The 23,493-nt window shown below is 40.1% G+C and overlaps 1 protein-coding gene across 1 annotated transcript in view; it reads right to left on the reverse strand.

Annotated features, from left to right (window-relative positions):
* Positions 1-7,415: 7,415 nt before the first annotated feature.
* Positions 7,416-23,493, reverse strand: part of LOC132833581 (taste receptor type 1 member 3-like) — a 33,710-nt gene continuing 17,632 nt past the window's right edge. Inside the window, exons 2-7 of the mRNA XM_060851949.1 lie at positions 14,263-14,482; positions 12,866-13,166; positions 11,101-11,877; positions 10,140-10,358; positions 9,215-9,332; positions 7,416-8,332 (exon numbers count right to left, since the gene is read on the reverse strand). Coding sequence (XP_060707932.1) covers positions 7,416-8,332; positions 9,215-9,332; positions 10,140-10,358; positions 11,101-11,877; positions 12,866-13,166; positions 14,263-14,482 — 2,552 coding nt within the window. The remainder of the gene's footprint in view (positions 8,333-9,214; positions 9,333-10,139; positions 10,359-11,100; positions 11,878-12,865; positions 13,167-14,262; positions 14,483-23,493) is intronic.

Raw genomic sequence — 23,493 nt, forward strand, 5'->3', positions numbered from 1 at the left:
ATGGCTAATCCATCCAGCCTGCACATCCCTTGATATTATGGGCAGTTTAGCTCAGTCAATCCACCTAACCTGCAGGTCTTTAGACTGTGGGAGAAAACTGGATCACCTGGAGCAAACCCTTGCAGACACGGGGAGAATGTGCAAACTTCACACAGACTGTTGCCAGAGGCTGGAATTGAACCTGGGTCCCTGGCGCTGAGGCAGCAGTGCTAACCACTGAGGCAGAAGGTCAACCCTGATCATTTTAAAAGGTGTGGAACTGGTTCCAGGGTTTATTCCTGTCCCATTTGTTATAACACTGAGGGGAATCCCTCTGTTAATAAGTGACAACTCCCAAATTCCAAAATAACATCAATTTACTTTTTTACTTCTAAAAATGAGCACTAAGCAACGACGCACAACTCTAGGCCCCCTTTCTTTTCACTGGTTATTATCTGCCTCCAACTGTATAACAATATGCTGTTCTAATAAGACACTTATTAAAATTGCATAAACTTAATTTCAAAACCATGCACCCGCTGTCGTCTTCTGTGTCTCTACTGGCTGATGACCTCCCTGAATTGTTGTCTTTTTACAGTGAGTATGTTTCATATGAAAAGGTACCTTTAATAGGGAATATTTCCTAATTTCTTGGAGAGCAAGATGTTAGCTCTCCATATGTTTCTATCTCAATGGCAGTTGCTCTCTGACCAATTTTCAAAAGGTCCTCATTTTATACCCCCCAACATCTGATCATCTCATTGGTTTGATGTTGGCAAAACAACAAATTCAAACTTGATTGGGTTTTAGTATCCTGAGGATAATTTAAACTGATTGGTTAAATTTGAATTGTTGTCAAAACAGCAACCAAAAACTCAAGTATCCGTTTTGCAGCCAAATGTTACATATTTTCAATTTTCCAGCACACTCTGGGACTGCCATCTACTCACATAGGTGCTTGAAATCACAGCATTCAGTCTCTCTTCAAGGTACAGTACATGCCTTCAACAACTTCACACCTCCTACCTTAAGAAAAAAAACATAATGAAAAGATGGGCTTTTTTTTTCCTAATTCTTAATCCCATTGCGATGAAATACATAGGTCATTAATCTAAGTTATACTTTTCATATTAATTTCTGCACACACATATTTGGAATCTGTCAAATCTTATCTACACTTTTTCCTTTAAATCCAGGATTACGTAACTGCTATCACATTTTAACGACCCATAACATGTGCAATTTGTAAATTAAGTCTGTAACAAGACTCCAACGAAATTGTTTCATATTTTTGTCTTTAAATCTTCCCAAGAATGTAACCAGATGGTGGTCTGTGTACACAAAAGTCTCTGACACATTGTTCATCACGTAAACATTAAAATGTTCTAAGACTAGTCCAAACTCAATAATTCTTTTTCGATGTTAGAGTATTTTTGCTGATGGGTGTTGAGTTTCTTTGAAAAGTAGCCAGTTGGCTATTCAATTCCATCATCATCTTCCTATAACTGTATAGGTCCAACTCCTAGATCGCGAGCATCAATTACATCTTTGAAGGGTTTCAAAAATTTTGGTGTAGCTAAAACTGGTGTGGTGGTTAATACTGCTTTTAAATTCTCAAATGCATCCTGGCATTGTTCCGTCCATCGAAACTTTGTATTTTTCTTTAGTGCCACCATGCTGCTGAAGATTGGAACAAACCTCTAGTAGAATTACTTAGTCCCAAATATTGAAGCAGCTCTTTCTTCGAAGACGTCACAGAAATTCCTTGATGGCCTTCATCTTCACATTCCTCTAGGTCAATCTTCCATGACCGATGTTATTTCGCAAGAATGTCTCTTCTGCATTCGCGAAATCTGTTTTCTTTAAATTTATTACCAGTTTTGATTCTCATAACTGCTCAAAGAGTTCAGCCAACTGTATTATGTGATCTTTCTGTGACTTGCTAAAGATCACGACATCATTCAGATAAACTGCACAATTTGTTCATGCGGCCACAACTCTGTTCATGAGTCTTTGGAATGTGGTTGGTGCATTCTTCATTCCAAAGGGTATCACTTTGATTTGATATATTCCATTTGGTGTTACAAATGCAGAAATTTATTTTGCTTTCTCTGATATAGGTACCTGCCAATAACCACGTAGTAAGGCCAACTTCATGTCCAAAAATTAACTCAAAAGGAGTAAACTGAGTAGATTCATTTGGGGCATCTCTAATGGCAAACAATATGAATGAGATACCTTTATTCCAATCATTCAGTAATCCTGACAGTATGCTCTTAATATGGTCTTCAGGGTCTTGATATCACCTTCCCAAAGCTCCCTGGAATTCAGGATGGTATGCACTTGATTGAAAGTGCTGTATGCCTAAGCTATCCATGGCTTCCTTAAACCTCCCATCCGTAAAATTGGACCCTTGGTCTGACTGAATCTCTCTGGGCAGTCCATACCAGGTAAAGAAAGCTATGAACTCCTCCACCATCCATTTTGCCTTAATACTCTGTAATGGAATTGCCTCCAGAAATCTGGTAGACACATCCATTATGGTTAGCAAGTACTAGTTCCCACTTTTAGTTTCAGGGAGGGGTCCTACACAATCAATCATAACCCACATGAAAGGTTCTTTGAATGTAGGAATTGGCAACAAAGGTGCTTGTTTTATTATTGCCTCTGGCTTACCAACCTACATGTGACATTATGGCAAAATTTAACTACTTCCTTGTGCAGTCCAGGCCAATAGACATGCTTAGGTACCTTAGCCTGAGTCTTCCTCACACTTAAATGACCTTCTACTGGTAATTCATGTGTGCTACCCATATTGCTTTCTATCTGTAACACAATCTGGTGCACTTCCACTCATTTCTCCTTGACACTAACCTTCATGTTCTCCGTTTTATCTTAGGATTCTATCTTTTAAGGTAATAGCCTTTAGCAATACATTCTGATTCCTTTTCAGATTGTGCATCAATATTTATTGTCTTGTTTGTCTGTTGTAAGTCCATTAGCCTTTCAGGACTAAACACTCGTGCCTGATCCTCTACCTTTTCAGGTTTTTCCTGCACCATTACATGAAACAGGGTGTCAGCTAATTGAACTTCAACTCCTTCATCTTTATCTTTCATTTTTTCTTCTTGTGACTTATGATGGAAGGATCTTGTTACTACACAGTCTGGAAATATTCCAGGGTATTTTTCTTTTTAACTCTTCAATTTCCTGGTCTTCCTTTTGGCTTCTCCACAACAAGGGTTATCACTCCCACCATGGATCCTGCTAAATCGTTCCCAAGAACAAACTGTATTCCTGGAACTGACAAGCTCTCAATCACTCCCACTGTTACTTCCCCAGTCTTAATTTGGCTGTCCAACTTGGGAACGCTAAATTTCTGTCCGTCTATTCCACAAATGATCACTCTTGGGTAATGTCAGAAAGAGTGCAAATACGTTCATCTGTTACTATTAGAGACTGAGTAGCTCCCATATCTCTCAAAATTACGACTTTTTAACCTTCTCCCCCTATTCTTCCTTAGTAAACATTACCCACAATGTATAGACCGGGCACTAACTCAATCCTCAGCCCCTGCCTAGGCTGTGCACTCTCCTGTAGATCCTCGAATTTTCTTGGGATTTCATTTACTACGTTTCCTAATCCCACTGGCTTAGCCTATTTTCCCACAATGCCTTTCTTCAATGACCAGCGCTGTGATTTTGTGTGTCCAACCTCCTGGCGGTGAAAACACCTTTTCCCAGTGTCTTTCTTAAACCATTGGCACTGTAATTTTGTGTCCCACTCCATTATAGTGAAAACACCCCTGAGGCCTTTCACCATCTTTCCACCCTCTTGGGTTTCCTTTTTCACCTGTGGTAAACTATTCCCAGTGTGAACTACTCTTTGTTTTGTAGTGAAAGATCTCCCCTTCTCTAAATTTCTGTCCCTCACAGGATGAAATTCCTGTCAGAAGCTAAACTTTGCCTTATGTTCCAATGCATATTCATCTGCCATCTCTGCCACTCTTCTCACTTCTTGAACTTTCTGTCCATCCACATGAATTCTTATCATCTCTGGAAGCAGGTTTTAGACTCCTCCAGCAGAATAATCTCTCTAGAGCCTCGTGTATCTTATCTATTTTTAAGGCCCACATCCATCTATTAAAATTACTAGGTTTAATTCTTTTGAACTCAACGTAGGTCTGACCTAGTACCTCCTTTATGTTTCTCAACCGCTGTCAACCTCTACCAATTCATAAGCACTCAAAATAGCCTTTTTGACATTACATAATCTCTTGACCCCTCATCTGACAATGCTGCAAAACCAAAGGCTTATGCCCGAAACGTCGAATTTCCTATTCCTTGGATGCTGCCTGACCTGCTGTGCTTTAACTAGCAACACATTTTCAACTCACCACTAGCTCTACCTACCAGCTTAGTCTGAACTAACATTGCTTTTATTTCAATTTACTTATCTCAGCCCTCACAGTTAAGAACAGCCCTTACAAAAACTGCAATTCAGATTGAGCAGGTAAGAAACAAAACTGTATAGATGTTTAAATTTTCAATACTGAATGGCTAGGGATGGCAGTCATCAGGAAAATGATGTTTTTTTTTGTTAATTGTTAATAATACACTTACAAAATATGAGTATGAGGATGCAACATAAACTTGGTTTTAATGGAAAATATCATATATATAAAATTTGTTAACCTATTTTAACAATGTAATTAATAGGGTAGATAAACAAGAGCAAGTAGATATAATACACTTGGATTTCCAAAATACATTTGGTAAGGAACCAAAAAAAAGGTCAATAAGCAAGAAGAAGGGATAATATATTTGAATGAATGGAGGAATGGTTAACAGACAGGAAAAAAACGTAGAGATAAATGACCAATTTCAGCATGGCAGGCTGTAACTAATGGATTGCTGCATGGATGTGAGCTAGGATTTTAACTATCTGAAATCTATATTAATGACTTAGACAAGAGAACCAGGGTAATGCATGCTAAGTTAGGTAAGAATGTTAGCTGTGACAATACAAAGAAGTGATCTAGACAGATTAAAGACTGGGCAATGGTGGCAGTTAGAGTAATGTGGGGCAGTGAATATTATAAATCTAGAAAAAACATTTTTTTTCAAATACATGAAGCTTCCAAATGTTAACTTTCACAGACTTTGGTGTACTCATATAAGGAGCACAGGGTGTTAGCAGAACAGCAATGGTGTGTTGAATATTATCTGAAGTTGAGAAGAGCAGTGAGCTCATTGAAATAAAAGATGCTGAAAGGGCTTTCCACGATAGACAATGAGAGGTTATTTCACACTGAGATGAGTAGAGATTTCTTCACTCAGTTGTGTATCTTTGGAAATGTTTATCCCAGAGAGTTATGGATATTGCATCATTGAATGTGTTTAAGGCTTTTAGGTTTCTCAAGAAATCAAAATGTATGTGAAAATGGGTGGGAAAGTGGTGCTGAGGCAGAAGATAAACCATAATTGTACTGAATGGCAGAACTAGCTCAAGGGTCTGTATAGTCTACTCCTATTTCTTTGGTCATACAAATTGATGATCTTAGAGGGGTTTGCATTGATATACATGCTGCATGTATTAGCTACAAAGTTCTTGTTACACAGCCCTCTCAAACATTCCCAAGTTAGATATAGCATAGGTGAAGTAGAGATTTAAGCACCCTCAACACTATTGCATCAAAATCTCCGACACTAAGTGTATTATAGGTTAAATATCGAGTAAAGTTTTGCCTACACTTTCCAATTGCACCTGTTGGAGGAAGTATGTAGGTTAAACTTGGACATTTCTATAGCTTTGGCTGATTGGTTTGAATATTATTTGCATTGTAAACTAATGTCACTGTACTCTCATCCTGTTTGTAATATAACCTTCACGCTTACTGATATGCACAATTTGGATATGTCGTGCACCATATATACTTGGAAATAAATTGCTCACAATTCTAATAGGGTAATCCAGTTAACATTTGCGAGAGTAAACTTTGCTCTTATGCTAATGCCATGAATCTTGTACCATAACTAGTCAACTTGACATTCAGCTGGGATTCCATTAGCTTGTTCTTTGAGTTGCAAGTCGGGGAGAAAATAAACAACATATCACAATTGAATAGCTAGAATCCAATTCCTTCCGGGCTTCAATGCATGCCTGTTTACATCGGTCACAGTTTGGAGATTAATTGGCAGTTGTGTTGGTGAAGACAACATTCTCTAGACCATAACAGCAATACTGGTCTATTACACAGTGAGCTGACAAGTGTGCAATTGACGTTACAACCTGACTAATTGCTCGGTTAAACTCCCTAACAGACCACACCCTCTGAACTCCATTTTTCTTAAGTTTATTTGGAATATGCAGAGATTGACAAATATCGTCTTGATTTTCCTACTGAATGTTAAATGGTGAACAACAGTGGGCTCCTGTGGGTCAGAAATAGTCAGCTTTGAATCCGAGCCCCATAGATGAGGGTCCATGTTACAACTCACCTTGCATCTCCTAAGGAAGTACATGCTTTTCTCCGGTTTTGAAGTATCTCAGATTTGTTAAAACTTTATGAAACTAATTTGCATTATGTCTTTATAAATGGTATTTAATAGGCTGGGTAAGATTTGTGAGGGAGGTTAGAATGATACTTGGTTCAACTCATTGAAGTTGACAGGTGGATTCTTGGACTAAGAATGGTGTGGATGAGTACAGGGTGCTAAAGTGGGTGAGGATGAAGCTAGGATTAGTGAGAATTTGAAGCTGGCTGACAAAATGCTGGGTACAGAAACAATGAAGTGGGTAGGTTTGGGCATTTGATATTAGCAGGATTGGAGCTGGGTTTGAGACTGGGGCTGTTGTCGGGTTGATATTGACAGGGTTCAGGATTTGATGTTGAAAAGATTCGGATTGGGGCTGTTGGCTGACAAGTTGGCGCAATTGAGATTGCTGAGGTTTTGATTTCTTAACCAGACTGAGACACAGTGTTAAAATTCTCGTTCTCTTAGAATGAGAAAGTTAATGCTGCAGCATTGTAGCACACGTGCATTTATAAAGCTTTGACAATAGGTTTGGCTATTCAACTCTGGTTTATAGAGGGCCACATGGTACAGATTGATTATTGAAGTTTCACTGACATTCACAATCTTTACTCTGATTAAAATTAAGTGTGTGATGCCCTCAGTAAACCTAGGTTTGGGAGGGAAACATAAGCCAGACTTTCCACCCCCGATCCCTAACCATTGATAATCTATTGGCTGGTGGGTAGAAAGGGAAAACAGCCTTCCAATCTCACGGCTTGTGTGAAGAATAGGCACTTGTACGAGTAATCTGAGATGGCTTTTGATCTGGAGGGATACAACCTAAAGGAAACAGAAATAAATGAATGGAGGTAATGTTTGGTGTCATTATTATTCCCAACAGTGAGCAGGGACAATGTGTCACTGGGATTCAGTGCTAGGTGGAGGATTGACCGTCGGGCTTTGACAGTAGGTTTCACTGTTTAACTCAGGTTTAAGGAGGATAATGTAGCATTTAGGCAGGAAGTAGGCGGTAATGATTCCATATATGCTCACGAGACCTGTAAACAGCTGTATAGAGGAGACAAACTTGCCTTTCACTGCGGCATGGGCTGGGATGAAGAAAACCCAGGCCATGAGGTAGATGAGCATAGCGAAGGTGATGTGCCGGGCTAGGTTGTAGGTTTTGGCTGAGCTTTGAACCATGAATGTGCACAGGAAGCATGCAAGAGCAAGCAAACCATTGTAACCCAGCAGTAGCCCAAAGCCAGTCACAGAACCCTCATCACACTCCACAACTATTACTGTCACAGAGATGTTGTAGTTTGCAAAGACAGAGGGAGGGGATGTGGACTGCCAAACTGAACACAGAATGATCTGAATGAGAACAAGTGAACAAACCCCGAGATACTTCAGAACCCTGGGCCACCATTGTGCACTAAAGCTGGTCCCTCTCAACAGGCCACTTACATGGAAGGACTTTACTAGCATAGCTGATAGACAGCCTGTCAGACCAAATGAGAAAATGGGCTGCCTGATGGTACAGAGCAACCAGTTTGGCTTTTCCATGAAGAAGTAAAGGCTGCAGCACGAGATGATCATGGACATCAGCATCACCAGACAGGTTTTACCTCCAGCCAGCTGGACCATGGGAGTATTCAGATTGATGATGAAAATGCTGGTTATCGCCGCTATGATGAGAAGACCCACAGTAGTCAGTGAGACCAATAGGATACCCAGTGTGTCTGTCCACCGTAGGAACTCAATTGTTTTATTCTGACATTTAATACTCTTCAGCAATGACCATTCATTCTTCAGGCACGGAATGCACTGGTTGTCTGTGTGAAGAAGGGAAACATTGTTACTATACGAGGGGGATTTGTGCATCAAATATCTCCACCCCTATTTCACATTAGCAATAGTGTGTACACGATACACTGCAACTTGCCAAGGCTCCTTTGACAGCAGCTTCTAAATTCATGATTTCAAACACCTCGAAGCACAAAGAAAGTATATGCATATGCAAGTCTCCTCCAAGTCACGCATTATCCTGATTTGGAATCATATCACTGCCCCTTCGGTGTTGCTGGATCAAAATCCTGAAACCTCCCCACCCCCCCAACAGCACTGTGGATGAACCCAGGCCACGTGAACTGTTAAAGTGTTGCTTTCTCAAACACTTAAGTGTAGTTAGTTGATGATTGCTGACCTTGCCAGTGACACTCATCCCTTGACTAAATAATAAAACGATTGGGGGTAGACCATTTCAATATTTTATTTGTCTTTAGTTGAATACAGTGTTTTCCATATTTGTTTATAGCTTGTGAGCGTTACTGGCAAGGGCTGCCCATTCCTAATTGCCCTTGACCTGAATGGATTGCTTGGCTATTGCAGGAGGCATTAAAGAGTCAATCAACGTTACTCTGGATTTGGAGTCCCATGTAACTCAAATTGAGTAAGGATGTCAAATTTAAATGGTTAGTGAACTCGATGGATTTTTTTGCAACAATACATGATTGCTGTCATTTTTGCTATAACTGAGACCAGCTTTATTAATTAAAATTAAATTCCATTAACTGCTGTAAGACCTTAACTCCAATCCCCAGATTATTATCTGACAGTTTCCACCTAAAAACAGTCCCTGCATTTGTCACTTCAGTGCTAGTATCTAAGACCCCTTTGAGCTGTAGATTGGTGAAAACAAAAATGCTTAGACTCACCATCACTCTGAAAAGTTCCTGCTGGACAATCTGCACATTCATAGCAGCAGGAATGGAATCCTTTCACCATCTTTATTTGTCCAGGTTCACAAGAAGTTGAACAGTTGGAACCAGGAATCTGACAGTACAAACATAATAAACTTTGCATTATTAAGAGTTAAAACTTCTCCTTGATGATGAAGACAGTACAAGATTGATGGGTGCACTACTAGGTTACACTGCCTCACCTTCGGTTCTCCTAATGGTTCTGATCTCTGCAGGCTCCTTGTTCTTCAATGTGCCACCTTCAAAATCCTTGTAATCATTTTCAGCTCCTTCAGTACAGTGGACCTCTGCAGCTCCATAACACAGTATACATTCCCCATGAATTTATCTTTGATCTGAGTTCATGCATGCATGTCTACTTGTGTGTGAAAATGTGTCCTGTCATCTTCAAAGCTTTCCTAAAAGCCATTTCTAACCTCACCAATACTCACTTATCTGACCTCTCTGTTCTTGTTGCTACTGTACAGATTCTTGCAATGTTTATAACATTAAAAAGTAACAAAAGTGTTTAGATTTAGTATTCATGTAGAATCACTGTAGTTTTCCATTTTGGTGAAAAGACAGATTCAAGATGCTGGGAACATTTCCACTAGAATGGAGATAGCCAAGAGGACATTTTTTTAATATGACAATGAGTTTTGGTAAAGTAAATTGAAAAGGACTTCCCTGTGATTGGGGAATCAGTAATGAGGAATTTAAGGTTATCATAGCATGTGATAAAAGGTTCATTGAAATGTAGAGCTTTCCTTACACTGGAGGTTACTTGATGATGGAGTGCTTTGACAAGTGAAGTTGTTGAGGCAGAGACCATTTTATCTTTTAAGGAAATATGGGGGCGGGGGGGAGGGGGAAGGGAGAGAGATGAGAAGAAACCCTTTACCTTATTCTGAGGTGTGTTCCATTGGATCAGGGATGTATTAATTCGAAGCTCCTTCTGCTGTGCTATGTATTCTCCAATCATTTTGAACGCAGGAATTTGATTCCCACTTCTCCATTGCCAGTTAATTATATCATATCCTGTGGGTGGGTTTCCATATTTATCAAAGAAAATCACTCTGCCATGGAGAGTGAAATTAACTTGTGGAATTTCTTTGAGAAGCTGGATGGAAACCAAGAATCATATTTAGTTAACAAAAATGTTGAGATATGTAAGAAAAATGCTGCACATCTGAGAAACATTCCCTCTCCTAACACATAGTTGAAGAATAGCCAAATGTGTGAGCTATCAAAGGTTAGTCGATATTAGTGGAATTTGTACTCCAGTGAAAGGAGGAAAACTGTATCCCATTAAGAAATACCAACTTCAGGCAGTGGGGGAGCTGAAACCCAGTGAGAGTCAGCACCATTATGGATTCTTGATAAAGTTCAGAGTTTTGGACAAATATCCATGCCAAAACCTCTTTGCAATGCTGAGGGAGTGCTGAACTAGAGATGGGCAATAAGTGCTGGCCTGGGGAGTAATGTCTATGTCCCACAATTGAATGAAAAAAAATTTCAGAGATGCCATCTATCAAATGAGACTGATTAGGTGAATGTTAGAACTCCTATGGTACAATTTGATGACTGCAAGGAAATTCTCTCCCTTAGTCTGAGCAACAGTTAACTTCAATTAATAATACGACAGAACAAATTAATACTGCAGAATACCTGACACATTCACTAATGTAAAAACATTCTTTATAAAGACCAAATAACAATATTAAGCACTTTGAGCAATTTTTCAAGGATTAAATTAGGAGTTTTTATTTTCCAATTAATTACTTGCCTCAGTCTTCAGACTAGATCAAAAGATTTGATCCCATTAGTGACCCCCTGAGATGCCTTTACTACACAAGACTCACCTGCCATGGGTAAATAGTGCTCTTACTGCAGTTCCCCAAGTTACAACGGAGCAGGCGATGGAGTGCATGGGCCACAGTGTAGACTGCAGCATAGACATTAAATGTAATGCGCTGTAGGTCTTCACTATCACTATTAGCATCTTCATCAACAGATTGTGTTAGACATTCATTACACTCTTCTTTCAGAAGTTTCCCTTTACTGCCACATCTCTTAGATTTCAGACTGGGCAGGCCCCTGAGGGCCAGTGCTGTAGATTTGTAGCATTCAAAGCCAGGTATATGGCCACTTTTAATGGCCACACCCAGAATGGTCCCTATGCTTGTGATGTTTGGGGAGCTAGCAACTGTTTCAGAGGTGACCCAAGCCTCACTGGCAATCCACACTTTACCTGTCACATTTTGCTCAAGGATTATTGTCATTAGTGTCTGGGCATGATGTTCATCAGCGAATACAGCTGTGATGTTAACTCGTGAATAGATAATGTTCTTGATGACTGACACCATTTTTCTATGAAATTTGGAGCCAGGTAAATTCAAGGGAATCAGTTCCTCATATGCAATGCAAATCCCAGTTCCAGAAGCAAGTTTGGTAAAGTGTTCTATTCCCCTTCGGCCGTACATGTTGTCTGTCCCAATCACTGCCATCCAGTTCCATTGAAATGTCTTCACCATTGACACCATGGCTGCTGCCTGGACTTCATCTGTGGGAACTGTCCGGTAAAATGATGGAAAATTCATCCTGTCATTGAATAAATTGCTTGAAGCAGCATAACTAATCTGCAACAAGAAAGAAAAGCCCAACCACATAGATACTCATGAGGGAATTGTTTAACATCAGCAAAAACAAGAATATGGTGCAGTATCGAATGACTATGTGAAAAAGGTGGATTAACATCAGTAAAAGTCAGTGACACGGGGCCCTGGATACATGGGTGATTGAGTGAAGGAACTGTACTGATGTGAATAAGGTATAGACAAATGTTTCAGTAGATTCCCCAACACAATTCAGTAATTCTTCCAACCTGTCGCCCTGTTACAAGCGGTTTCTGCTTAATGTAAAATATTTATCATTAAAAATGCTGGATGTTATTGAAAGTATCTTAGGAGTTAGAAATTCCTTGTTTCCAGTTTTTACCATGCTGAAATCTGCTGGAATGCTGCTCCACTGGAGAACAGTCACTAGACACACTCCACGCTTCAGCACATTCTTAGTGCAATGACTTGCGTCAATAAATATCACCAGGGTATTTGATCATGAGGAACATAATTGCAAGACCAATTCTGCTTCCCCAATCAAAAAAAACAAACTGGAGGGAAGAATAAGAAATCTTTTCACGCAGTAAGCTAATGTAATCTGGAATACACTACCACAAAGGTTTACAAGAGCAGTATTTGTGGTAGCTTCCTAAAGGAATTTGAATGAATACTTCATTAAAAACTTTAGGGCATTTGGAAAAGTATAAGGAGAGTAAGAATAATGAGATAGCTTTATTCAAAGAACAGGCATGATGTGTTGATTGGCCCATTTCTGTCCTAAACAATTCTAAGGTCCTAACATCCCAGTACACTTTCCAGCAGAGGTGAGATTCTCAACGGATCTCCTTCGTTAATGTTTTACTGATCCTTCAACTGGGAATAGTTAGAGCAATACAGGTTAAGATTATCAACGAAGAGCACCTTTAGGAGCATTGTATTTTGAATCAATGCATTGAATCTTAAGAATGATCATGACTTTCATACCATTGACTGATTTCCTCTATCATACCTGTGGAATGAGGAGGAAACTGAAGAGCCGAGCAATCACCTTGGAGAGCTCAGAGTTAGAGGGGCCAAGAGCAGCGAGTACTCGTGTACTATAGTTCGTGTAATCACACTTTAGTTCAAATCTGTTTCCATCCTTTGCGGTCAAGAAGGAAATAGCTGACTGTATCGCAATTGAGGATTTGAGGCAGGTGTCCTGGATGTCGTATCCCAGGGTCACACCTGGTAGGAGAGTGCTGGAGTTATTGATCTCCTCAATGGCAAACTTCATCGCCTGAAACCAGTGGAAACCATTCTGCTGGAAACTGTAAAAGAGCAAAGGTCAACAAGTAATAGCTGATGGAACCGTAAGGGCAAGGAAAAGGCTTAAATTCATAAAATCAGGTATTTTACATTTCCTTCAATGGAAGGTCGCTATTGAATGGTGGAGTGAAAGATTAACATGAGGAGAGTTGGTAACATAGTATGTTGAGAGAGGGGTTACTGAGTGACAGTGTGTGGGCTAACACTAATGATACAGTCAGTCACACAGTTTGAAAAATTGCAGTCCCTAAAGTTACGTTTTACAGACAGCATTCAAAACACTTCAATTTTATACAGATAGAATTCCACCTTAATTTGCCAGCTCCACTGCCATGTAATGCTTCTGGTGTAAGGCACTATTGGAAGGTGTAGCATGTATTCATTTGTTATTTATCAAGTTTATTGATTGTTTACTGCCCATGTCGCTGCACAAGTTCCAACAAGGATGCACTCACTGGGCATTTTTACATTTCAAACCAGAGGTACAGCACTGAGGCCAATTCTAGCCTCTTCTCTTCACCCAAATTAGATCATCATCCAAAGTTAATGTCATAAACCTTTCACCTGCCATCCCTGTGTTCACTCACCTACATTAAAACTTATTCCACCAAGCCTCAATTTGATTATTTTCACTGTCATTTACAAATTTGAACCAGCTATTTCAGTAACCATAGTGAGCCCTATAAGCCCTCACTCCAAATCTCTTCACTTTTCCAATTTTGATCGCCCATTCATCCCCAAATTTCTTCTCTCCACAATTGAAAACAGTACTTTTGGTTTCCATGGCTCTAAGCGCTGGAATTTTCTCATTAAAGTTCTACCTCCCACTACCTCTCATTCCTCCTTTATGACATTCTTTGCCTACCTCTTGAATGATGCTTTGGGGACATGACCTTATGACTTTTTGACTTGACTTCAGAATTTTGATAATTTTCTCTGTGCATTATCTTGGGATATTTTACTGCATTAAAGACACTATATAAATGTAAATGATTGTACTAACTCAGGAATAGAGTTTGAAACTATATCGTATAGATTCAGTCCCACATCAGGCTAATGGAGATCCAATTGTAATTCAGTACAAACAGCATGCCTTACCTTTCACATTTTCCAGACTCTGACCTTGTTTCACTCATCCAGTGCACTTCAGTGGAATAAAGGGGAAAGAACCCTCCAAGTATGTAGTCACCAGCAGCCTGGAACTGCCTGAGTGGGTCTCTGCTGCGGTCAGATGCTGAGGTATCATACTGTCCATTTAGGATGCAACAGAAAACTATCCAGTAATGAACATGAAGCATGTTAAAGAGTAGATGAAGAGCTGAAACAAGTGCACAAGTACAGTGTTTGTATGCTTGTGTTGTTGGCTCAGGTCACAGACGTCATTCACTCACTATTTGCATGAGAAATCATCAATGTTGCATATGCATTGTGGAAAGATTAAATATCTGAGTGGCAGACCACACGTCTGATTCTTACAGTTTCCTTATCCAAATACTATCCTCTCAGACTTTCTCTGAGCAGACATTATCTTGCCTTTTCCCTGTTCACCTCCCATTATTACTGGACATATTCTAGGTGTTCCTTAAGCATAATTTATGCAGAAACTATTTGTGTTTGTGACTGAGGATTGTTGTTGATCTGCAGGTAGCTGTGTCCTGCACAACCCAAAGATACTTTTCAGGATCAAAAATAATCCCAACATATATATATTGACCAGTGACAGTAGATTTGCAGTCAACAGTGGCAGAGAGCCCCAGGCTGATTTCTGAACTGAAACCTCAAGGAAAATGAGCTTATTTGACATCAAAGGAGAATTTAAGTACGAGACAGAACCCATTGAGACATGCATGGAAATTCCAACATGCAGTGCAATTGGATGTTTAGTATGTGGCTGTATCTTTTGGAGACACAGTTGGTTCTTACACTGCTGACAGTTTTTATTTTTTCCTGATACTGTCAACTCAACTTAGGCTAGTAAATTATTTAATGTTTTGATTAGAATACTCCCCTTGCTTTTCTTCATTGTGTTCATGGCAAATTGCAGGTTCTCTAAGTGAACCAGGCAGCCTGTCAGCAGAATCTGCCAGTTTACCCAGACAATGAATGTATCCAAGGATTATATACTTGAATTTATATTGAAATACTGCCATACATTTTTGGCTATTTGCATGGGTGTCATCAGTCACTTGGTGATAAAACCCTCGCCTCAGAGTCATAATGTGTGGGTTCAAGTCCCGTTCCAGAAAATTTAGCTCATAATTCAGGCTGACATTTCACCATTGAGAGAGTGCTGCTTTGTCAGAAATGCCATTTTTGAATGTGATGTTGAGGTAAAATGCTTCTTGTCCACTTAGGTGGGCATAAAAGATCCAAAGCCATCAATGCAAGAAGTCCAGTAAAGTCCTTTGGTGTCCTGGCTAATGCTTATTTCACTATCAGCATCACTGAAACAGTTTAGTGTTACAACCACTTGGGAACATGTTCAAATCTGTGAGCTCCATTTCTCCATGGGTCACCTCAAAAGTTACTGATTTAATCAAGATACATAAAGTGCCCAGTTTACCTGTTTTTGATGGCATCAGGTTAACCAAAAAGTACTGACCAGGTTCCTATACTTAACAAGAATTACTATTAATTGCAATTAAATAAGCTCTAACCACAGTAAACCAAACTCTATCAACATATAACTCTACTAGTTAACACTCTAATTCCCTTTTCAAACACCTACACACAAATACAGACAGACACACCGAAAAAAATGGGATTATTGATGGAGGTTAAAAATGTCATTGGGAAAACACAATTTAATAGCACCAATCCATAGGATTTGAGGAGGTGTTCCTTTCACTTCTCAAGATATTCTATTGTCTAATTTCCTTCTCCAGATTCTTTCTTGCCTTTGCAGGAGGCACAGAGCATTGGTACGCTAATTCTAAAGTATTTTAGTTACTGGTATCAGCTTAAAGCAACTGGGGAAGAAAATAACCAGCTTTCATCAGGCTTTGGTTACTTTTAGTGCTGAGAGACACAGATACAGACCCTGCTTCTTCCAATCTGAAGGCCTTCTGATTCTGTATCATTCACCCACACCAGTTGCTCAGTTGTCAGGAACCAAGCAGAGAGTTGTTACCAGGCTGATCACATCTGACAGCCAGCGACTGCTTGCAATTGCACAAGCCAATCAGTGATCTGCTATTGGTCGAATTTCACTCTACACTTCAGTGCTGTGGTAACTTATCTCACCTCCCCCATTGCTTGAAAAGAAATAATGGAAACCCAACCTACATTGAGCTCCAGTAATTTGTTTTTCAAAGTTCAGCAATGGTTTTAAACAATCCTTTCCCAATTTCAGTCCACAATTAAAAAGGAAGAAAATAAGAAGATGGGTCTTCACATTAGTTCTTTATTTCTCTCTTTGCTGTTTGTTAGATCTTGCTATGTGCAAATTAGCTGACAGGTTTAATTATGTTGGTTGCTCAACTTCAAACCTAAAGGCTGTGAAGTTCTTTCACTGCTCTGGATTTGTGAAGGCATTTTATAGCACGTGGTTCTTGTTTCTTGAAAGAAAAATACAGTACTATTGAACTGTTACAAATTAATGTACAATTTCAGAATAATCCAATAGATAAACTGGAATTTAGCCAGTTTTTTCTCTCGATATCAGAACCATACTTTGGACCTTTCTGAGCCTAATGTCTGTGAATTTACTCGTGCTATACTATGGTTGATAGAAATTGTAAGGAAAACATCTACTTATGACTGTACTAGACGCAAACTGTTTGATGGTACCACATAGAGGAAGCTTTATTCTGTATCTAACCTGTGCTGTACCTGCTGTAGTAGCATTTGGTGGGGTACTGTAGAAGAAACTTTATTTTCAGTCTAATCCCTGTTCTGCTTGACTGTAATAACTCAGGAAGCCATAATGGAAAATCCGTGGGTCTGCTTTTTCTTGTATACATACCTGGAAGTCCTATCACACAACTTTTTTTTTTATTCCCCCATTACCAAATCACCAATAATAAGTTTTCCTTTTAATCCTATTAATCACCACTAGGAAATCACCTGAGTTTCTAATTGAGTGGATCTGCCTTAACTTTTTTGTTTTTTTAGTTTAGAAGTGCTCTTATACCATGCATTTGAACTGTTTCTTTTTCCCACTACTAGAATCACAGTGACTCTTTTTTTTGTTTATTTTTCCCTTTTTAAACATTAACCACTACCTCTAAAACACTCCTGCAGCCAATAAATAATTAAATGCAAAGTCCATTAAGGCCAATGCAAACCATCAAAAGTGAGGGGGAGGAAGAGAGAGCAGTAAGGCAGTAAAATCAGAATGGAGTTGGAGGAGGAGATAATGTCTTCCTCAGCAAGGGCTTGGGTGATGAGTTCTAGCTGGACAGGAAATTGCCTGTTACTAAGGGAACTCGTATTCAGCAAGCTGCACAGGGACATTAGTGATTCTCCATGGACCTTGTAGGGATTATCACACAGACTAGGGAATGTTTAATGAAACTGTATACATACGAATAGGAGTAAGTCATTCAACTACGAGTACTTTGACTAGTTCATTCGATCATTTCTGATCTGTACCCTAACTTCATTTTCCTGCCATTGCTCCATATCCCTTGATAACCTTACCTTTCATAGATAGACCATGCTCCATTTTTCTAAATTAGTTTAGATACCCTACAGTATAGAAACAGGCCCTTCAGCCCAACAAGTCCACACTGGTTCTCCGAGGATCAACTACCCCTACCCTATATATACCCTTGACTAAGGTACCTAATGTTATGGGCAATTTTGCATGGCCAATTCATTTGGCCTGCACATCTTTTGCATTGTAGGAGGAAACCAGAGGCCCAGGAGGAAACTCACACAGACACAGGGAGAATGTGCAAGCTCCACAGAGTCACCCGAGGCAGGAATTGAACCCGGGCCCCCAGTGCTGTGAGGCAGCAGTGCTAACCACTGAGCCACTGATCCACCCATGATAAATCCAAGAGAATACCAACTAAATTTATGGATTCTGTCTTTATAACCTTCAATCATCACTTAAATGATGAAGTATCATCAAAGATGCTATCAAGCAAGATTTGCTCAGCAATAACCAATTCACTGATGCTCAGTTTGCATTCAACTCCTGCCCTCATTATAGCCTTAGTTCAAACATGCACAAAAGAGCTGAATTCTAAAGGTGAGATGAGATTGACTGCCTAGGACATCAAGGCTGGATTTAACTAAGTGTAACATCAAGGAGTCCCAACAAAACTGAGTCAATGGGAATTAGGGGAAAACTTTCCATTGGTTGGAGTCATACCTAGCATAAATGAAAATGATTGTGATTTTTGGAGGTCAGTTATCTCAGCTCCAGGATATCTGTGCAGGAGTTCCTCAGGGTAACATCCTAGGCCCAACCATCTGCAGCTACTTCATCATAAGGTCAGAAGCGAGAATGTTCACTGATCACTGCACAACATTCAGCACCATTCGTGACTGCATAGATAATGAAACAATATCTGGGTTTTGGGCTGACAAATAGCAAGTCACATAAGTTTAGTTTTAATTCATTCACAGGATGCTGGTGGTGCTGGCTGGGCCAGCATTAATGCCTATTTCTATATCGCCGTGAGTCAGGAGTCACATATAAGCCAGACCAGGTAATGATGGCAGATTTCCCACCCAAAAGGATAGTAGTGAATCAGATGGGTTTCATGGTCATTTTTTACATTCTTAGTTCCAGACTTTTTATTGAATTTCAATTCTACCATCTACCAATAGCAGGATTCGAATCCAGGTGCTCAGAACATTATCTGGGTTTCTGGATTAACAATCTAGTGGTAATTAGGCCATTCCCTCCCTCACGTTTGTTATGGACTAGGCCAGACCACTCAAAACATTCTTAAGCAGGCAGCTCCAGACCATAACTTTGCAATTTGTTTCAGTAAGTATACAGTGAAAATTACCGGAGTAAGATAGCTAGGTTGACTCAAGATTTTAAAACAAACATTCATTCACAACATTACACAATGAAACACAAAGAACAGAATAAAGAACCGCTACAGAAAACAGAACTCAACCTATCCAACTAGATTTAATTATGCTGTTCCGAATATACACAACAGTCCCAATAAGCAAACTCCCTTTAAAAACCAGTATAAATGGAACATATGTTTACAGGTTGAAGTTGAAGGGAAGCAAAGAGAGAGAGGGTTTCCACACAGCTCCCTGTTGAACTTCCAACCAGTTCAAGAGTGAACTAAAACCGCTCTGCTAGAGAGCTGACTACTCCCCTTTCATTATACAGATCACTTCTAAAACATGTCCACTTTGGCCTTAAGTCTCATCTGTTTACATACAAACAAAAGGCCTCTCAAAATCCTTTTCATCTCTGTACCAAACCAGACTGATTGGAGCCCGGCCTGGTTTATTGGCCCTCTGAAAAAAATCAAGGACAGAGTCTCCTTGAGCCAAGAAATAGCTTTTAGAAAAAAAAGGATGAGCTTTGTGACAAGTGCCAGGTAATGATCATCTCCAACAAGACAGATTCTATCACCCTTGACATTCAATGGTGTTACCATCACTGAATCCATCACCATCAACATACCAGGAATTAAACTGGACTAGCTTTATAATTACTATAAGAGCAGGTCAGAGGCAAGGAATCCTGCAGTGTTTAACTCACTTTCTGACTCCTCAAAATCTGCCCACCATCTACAAGGCACAAGTCAGAAGGGGTGGGATCGAATATTTCCCACTTGCCTGGATGAATGCAGCTTCAACAACATTGAAGAAGCTTCACATGATCAAAGACAAAATAGCCTGGTTGATTGACACAAAATCCACAAACCTCATTCCCTCCACCACTGGTGCTTAGTAGCAGTAGTGTGTACCATCTACAAGATGCACTGCAGAAAATCACCAAAAATACTTAGGCAGCATCTTCCAAACCCATGATCACTACCATTTAGAAGGACAAGGGCACCAGATACATTGAAATATTACCACCTGCGAATTCCCCTTCAAGCCACACACCATCCTGACTTTGAAATATATGACTGTTCCTTCATTGTTGTTGAGTCAGAATCCTGGAATTCTCTCCCTCATGCCACTGTGGGTCTACCTGAACCAAATGACTGCAGCTGAAGAAGGCAGCTCACCTGCACCACCAACTTCTCTAGGGCAACTAGGGACAGGCAACAAATATTGGCCCACACTCCATGAAGTCATTTTTAAAAAATACCCTACACAATATTTTCAGGTCCTATGTAATGCTGGTGAATTTGTGCTGAACTCCTTGCAAATCCATGAGATTGAGTGTTCAAACTAAATATTGTTTCACAAATAGATTCTGACCAAAACTCTGAAGAACTGAAACTTAATTTTCTCCCCAAAGTCCTTGAAATAAAGATTAATATCCCATTAGTTGAGAGAAGATTTATTTGGTATAAATAGTTAAGAAGAGGAATCTCTTCAGTACCGGAATTTATCAGTGGACCATGATGTAAGAAAATCAAGTTTATTTTGAACACCTGTGAGTATCATTATTGCACCAAGTTGCTGTACTTTCATGTCCTGTCTTGTTTGCATGTGATTCACTGAACTGTGTAAATACATTCAGGTACTGCAATTTTCAAATTAAACTACGTCTCAGATTAAGTCACCCCCGCCCTGTCCATTGTTCAGTCGTACAAACCCAGTTCAATCTTACTGTTGATTTATTTTCTCCGTCTTTAGATTATTCTGACCCTCAAGATATATCCCAATCCCTATCTGGAATGCACACTACTAACCTCCCACCAGTGGCATTCTTGAGCTGCCTAATGAGAGGGTTAGTTCTTTATGGAATAGGTATTTCAGCTTCTCTTAGCTGCTGGGAACAGCTTGATTCCACAATCTTCACTTAGGGACTAATGATAACACACTCACTACTTGCCATTTTTAAAGGAGGCATGAAGCAGTTTTTGGAAATAGTTTGAAAAGATAAATAATGAAAGATTATTAGTACTACTTGGAAAATTTAAGTGTATTCATTTTGATGTGGATGTGGACACTGTTGGCAATGCCAGCATTTGATGCTTATCTCTAGTTACCCTGGGAAGTTGGTTGTAAATCTAGGCTACTTCTGAAGATAAACCAAATACAGGCAAGGTTTCCTCTCAATATCCATTTACGGTCCTCAATTAGATTAGATTACTTACAGTGTGGAAACAGGCCCTTCGGCCCAACAAGTCCACACCGACCCGCAACCCACCCATACATATACCCCTTGCCTAACACTACGGGCAATTTAGCATGGCCAATTCACCTGACCCGCACATCTTTAGACTGTGGGAGGAAACCGGAGCACCCGGAGGAAACCCACGCAGACACGGGGAGAACGTGCAAACTCCACACAGTCAGTCGCCTGAGGTGGGAATTGAACCCAGGTCGCTGGCGCTGTGAGGCAGCAGTGCTAACCACTGTGCCACCGTGCCGCCCTTATGTACCCAGTTACCCACTGAGGATATGAAAAAAGATGCAGGATATGTAGGAAGATACACTGATGTCAAGAAAGACAACTGGTTCCCAGTGATCCTGTGAATTTATGTCAACTTCCTTGCCTAGGCTCAGACTACGTGAGCGATACGACTATCTCATGGAAGACAAGGTTTTGAAACATTACCTTTGAGATAAGACGAAGATGGCAAAAAGAACTGAAGGCAAAAATGACTCATAGTTTGAAAGTTGGTCAACACTTGAAATTTTTCAGCTTCTATAATTATATAGTTATCACCATATATGCTATGTATCACGTGACAAATTGTATCTACCTGGAGACTCTAAACTACAGCCTGCAGTGGGTTGGGTTCGAGGGCTCCCACATCACACTTTTCTCATTCCATATCCTTCTTTGTTAATATTTTGAAGACATTTAGTGTATTGTACTGGAACAGAACATCCGAGGATGAAATAGGCACCCAGGATTGCTGGAAATTCAAAAATTGGCAGGAAATTTGATGGTGAATGCATGTTTCTTGCTTGTAGTGACACAAATCCAGTTCTGAGATTAGAGGTGTTTTGAGATGCTGATCTCCCAATCCAGGATTACAGTTTTCATCTGGGATCTGGATCAGAAATAGTACCTGTAGGCAGACAACTGTATCCCACATATGAGCCAGAATATTACCTTGAATGATCCTTACTGAAGGGGACAACGAGATCTTCAGCAGTGCTTGTTGTCTTCTTCAGAAAGTCACCATATATATGTTTGCCCAGATGTAGCGAATATCACCCTACACTCTGCTGCCGTATGGCACCACAGCGAGGCAACAAACCAGCTCCTTTAATTTACCAGAATTGATTATCCACTGCTTGCCAGTGACTAGCCCTCCCCACAACCTATGGGAACAGGGCTGAGGGGCAGGATGCTGCTGGAAAAAGGACATGTCAGTTGGTGGCACCGAATTAGACTTTCCGCCCCTTAGGGCAAATTTTTTTTTTGTGCCCTTACTCTGTCACCATTTATACTTCTTTTAACATTGAAAAATCTGTTTCATTCTCTGCTGCTAATGTTTACTTCATATGGACATGTCCCAAAGTTTTTGAGTTTGAAGCTGTTATGCTTCAAGTTTTACGATGTCTTTTAAAGTTGGAGTCATAGAGATGTACAGTACAGAAGCAGACCCTTCAGTCCAAGTCGTCCATGCTGACCAGATATCCTAACCTAATCTAGTCCCCTTTGCCAGCACTTGGCCTATATCCCTCTAAACTCTTCCTATTCATATACTCAACCAGATACCTTTTAAATGCTGCAATTGTATCCGCCTCCACCACTTCATCAGGCAGCTCATTCCATACATGCACCACCCTCTGTGTGAAAAAGTTATCCCTTAGGTCCCTTTTATATCTTTTAATCCTTACCCTAAACCTATGCCCTCTAGTTCTGGACTCGCCCAAGCCAGGGAAAAGACTTTGTCTATTTATCATATCCATGCCCCTCATGATTTTATAAACCTCTATTAGGTCACCCCTCAGTCTCTGACGCTTCAGGGAAAACAGCCCCAGCCTGTTCAGCCTCTCCCTATAGCTTAAATCCTCCAACCCTGGCAACATTCTTGTAAATCTTTTCTAAACCCTTTCAAGTTTTGCAACATTCTTCCAATAGGAAGGAGACCAGAATTGCACACAATATTCCAAAAGAGGCCTGACCAATGTCCTGTACAGCCGCAGCATGACCTCCCAACTCCTGTACTCAATACTCTGACCATGAAGAAAAGCATGCCAAAAGCCTTCTTCATTATCCTATGTACCTGCAGCTCCACTTTCAAGGAGCTATGAACCTACAGT

The sequence above is a fragment of the Hemiscyllium ocellatum genome, chromosome 37 (assembly GCF_020745735.1).
Source record: "Hemiscyllium ocellatum isolate sHemOce1 chromosome 37, sHemOce1.pat.X.cur, whole genome shotgun sequence".
Taxonomy (NCBI): Eukaryota; Metazoa; Chordata; class Chondrichthyes; order Orectolobiformes; family Hemiscylliidae; genus Hemiscyllium; species Hemiscyllium ocellatum.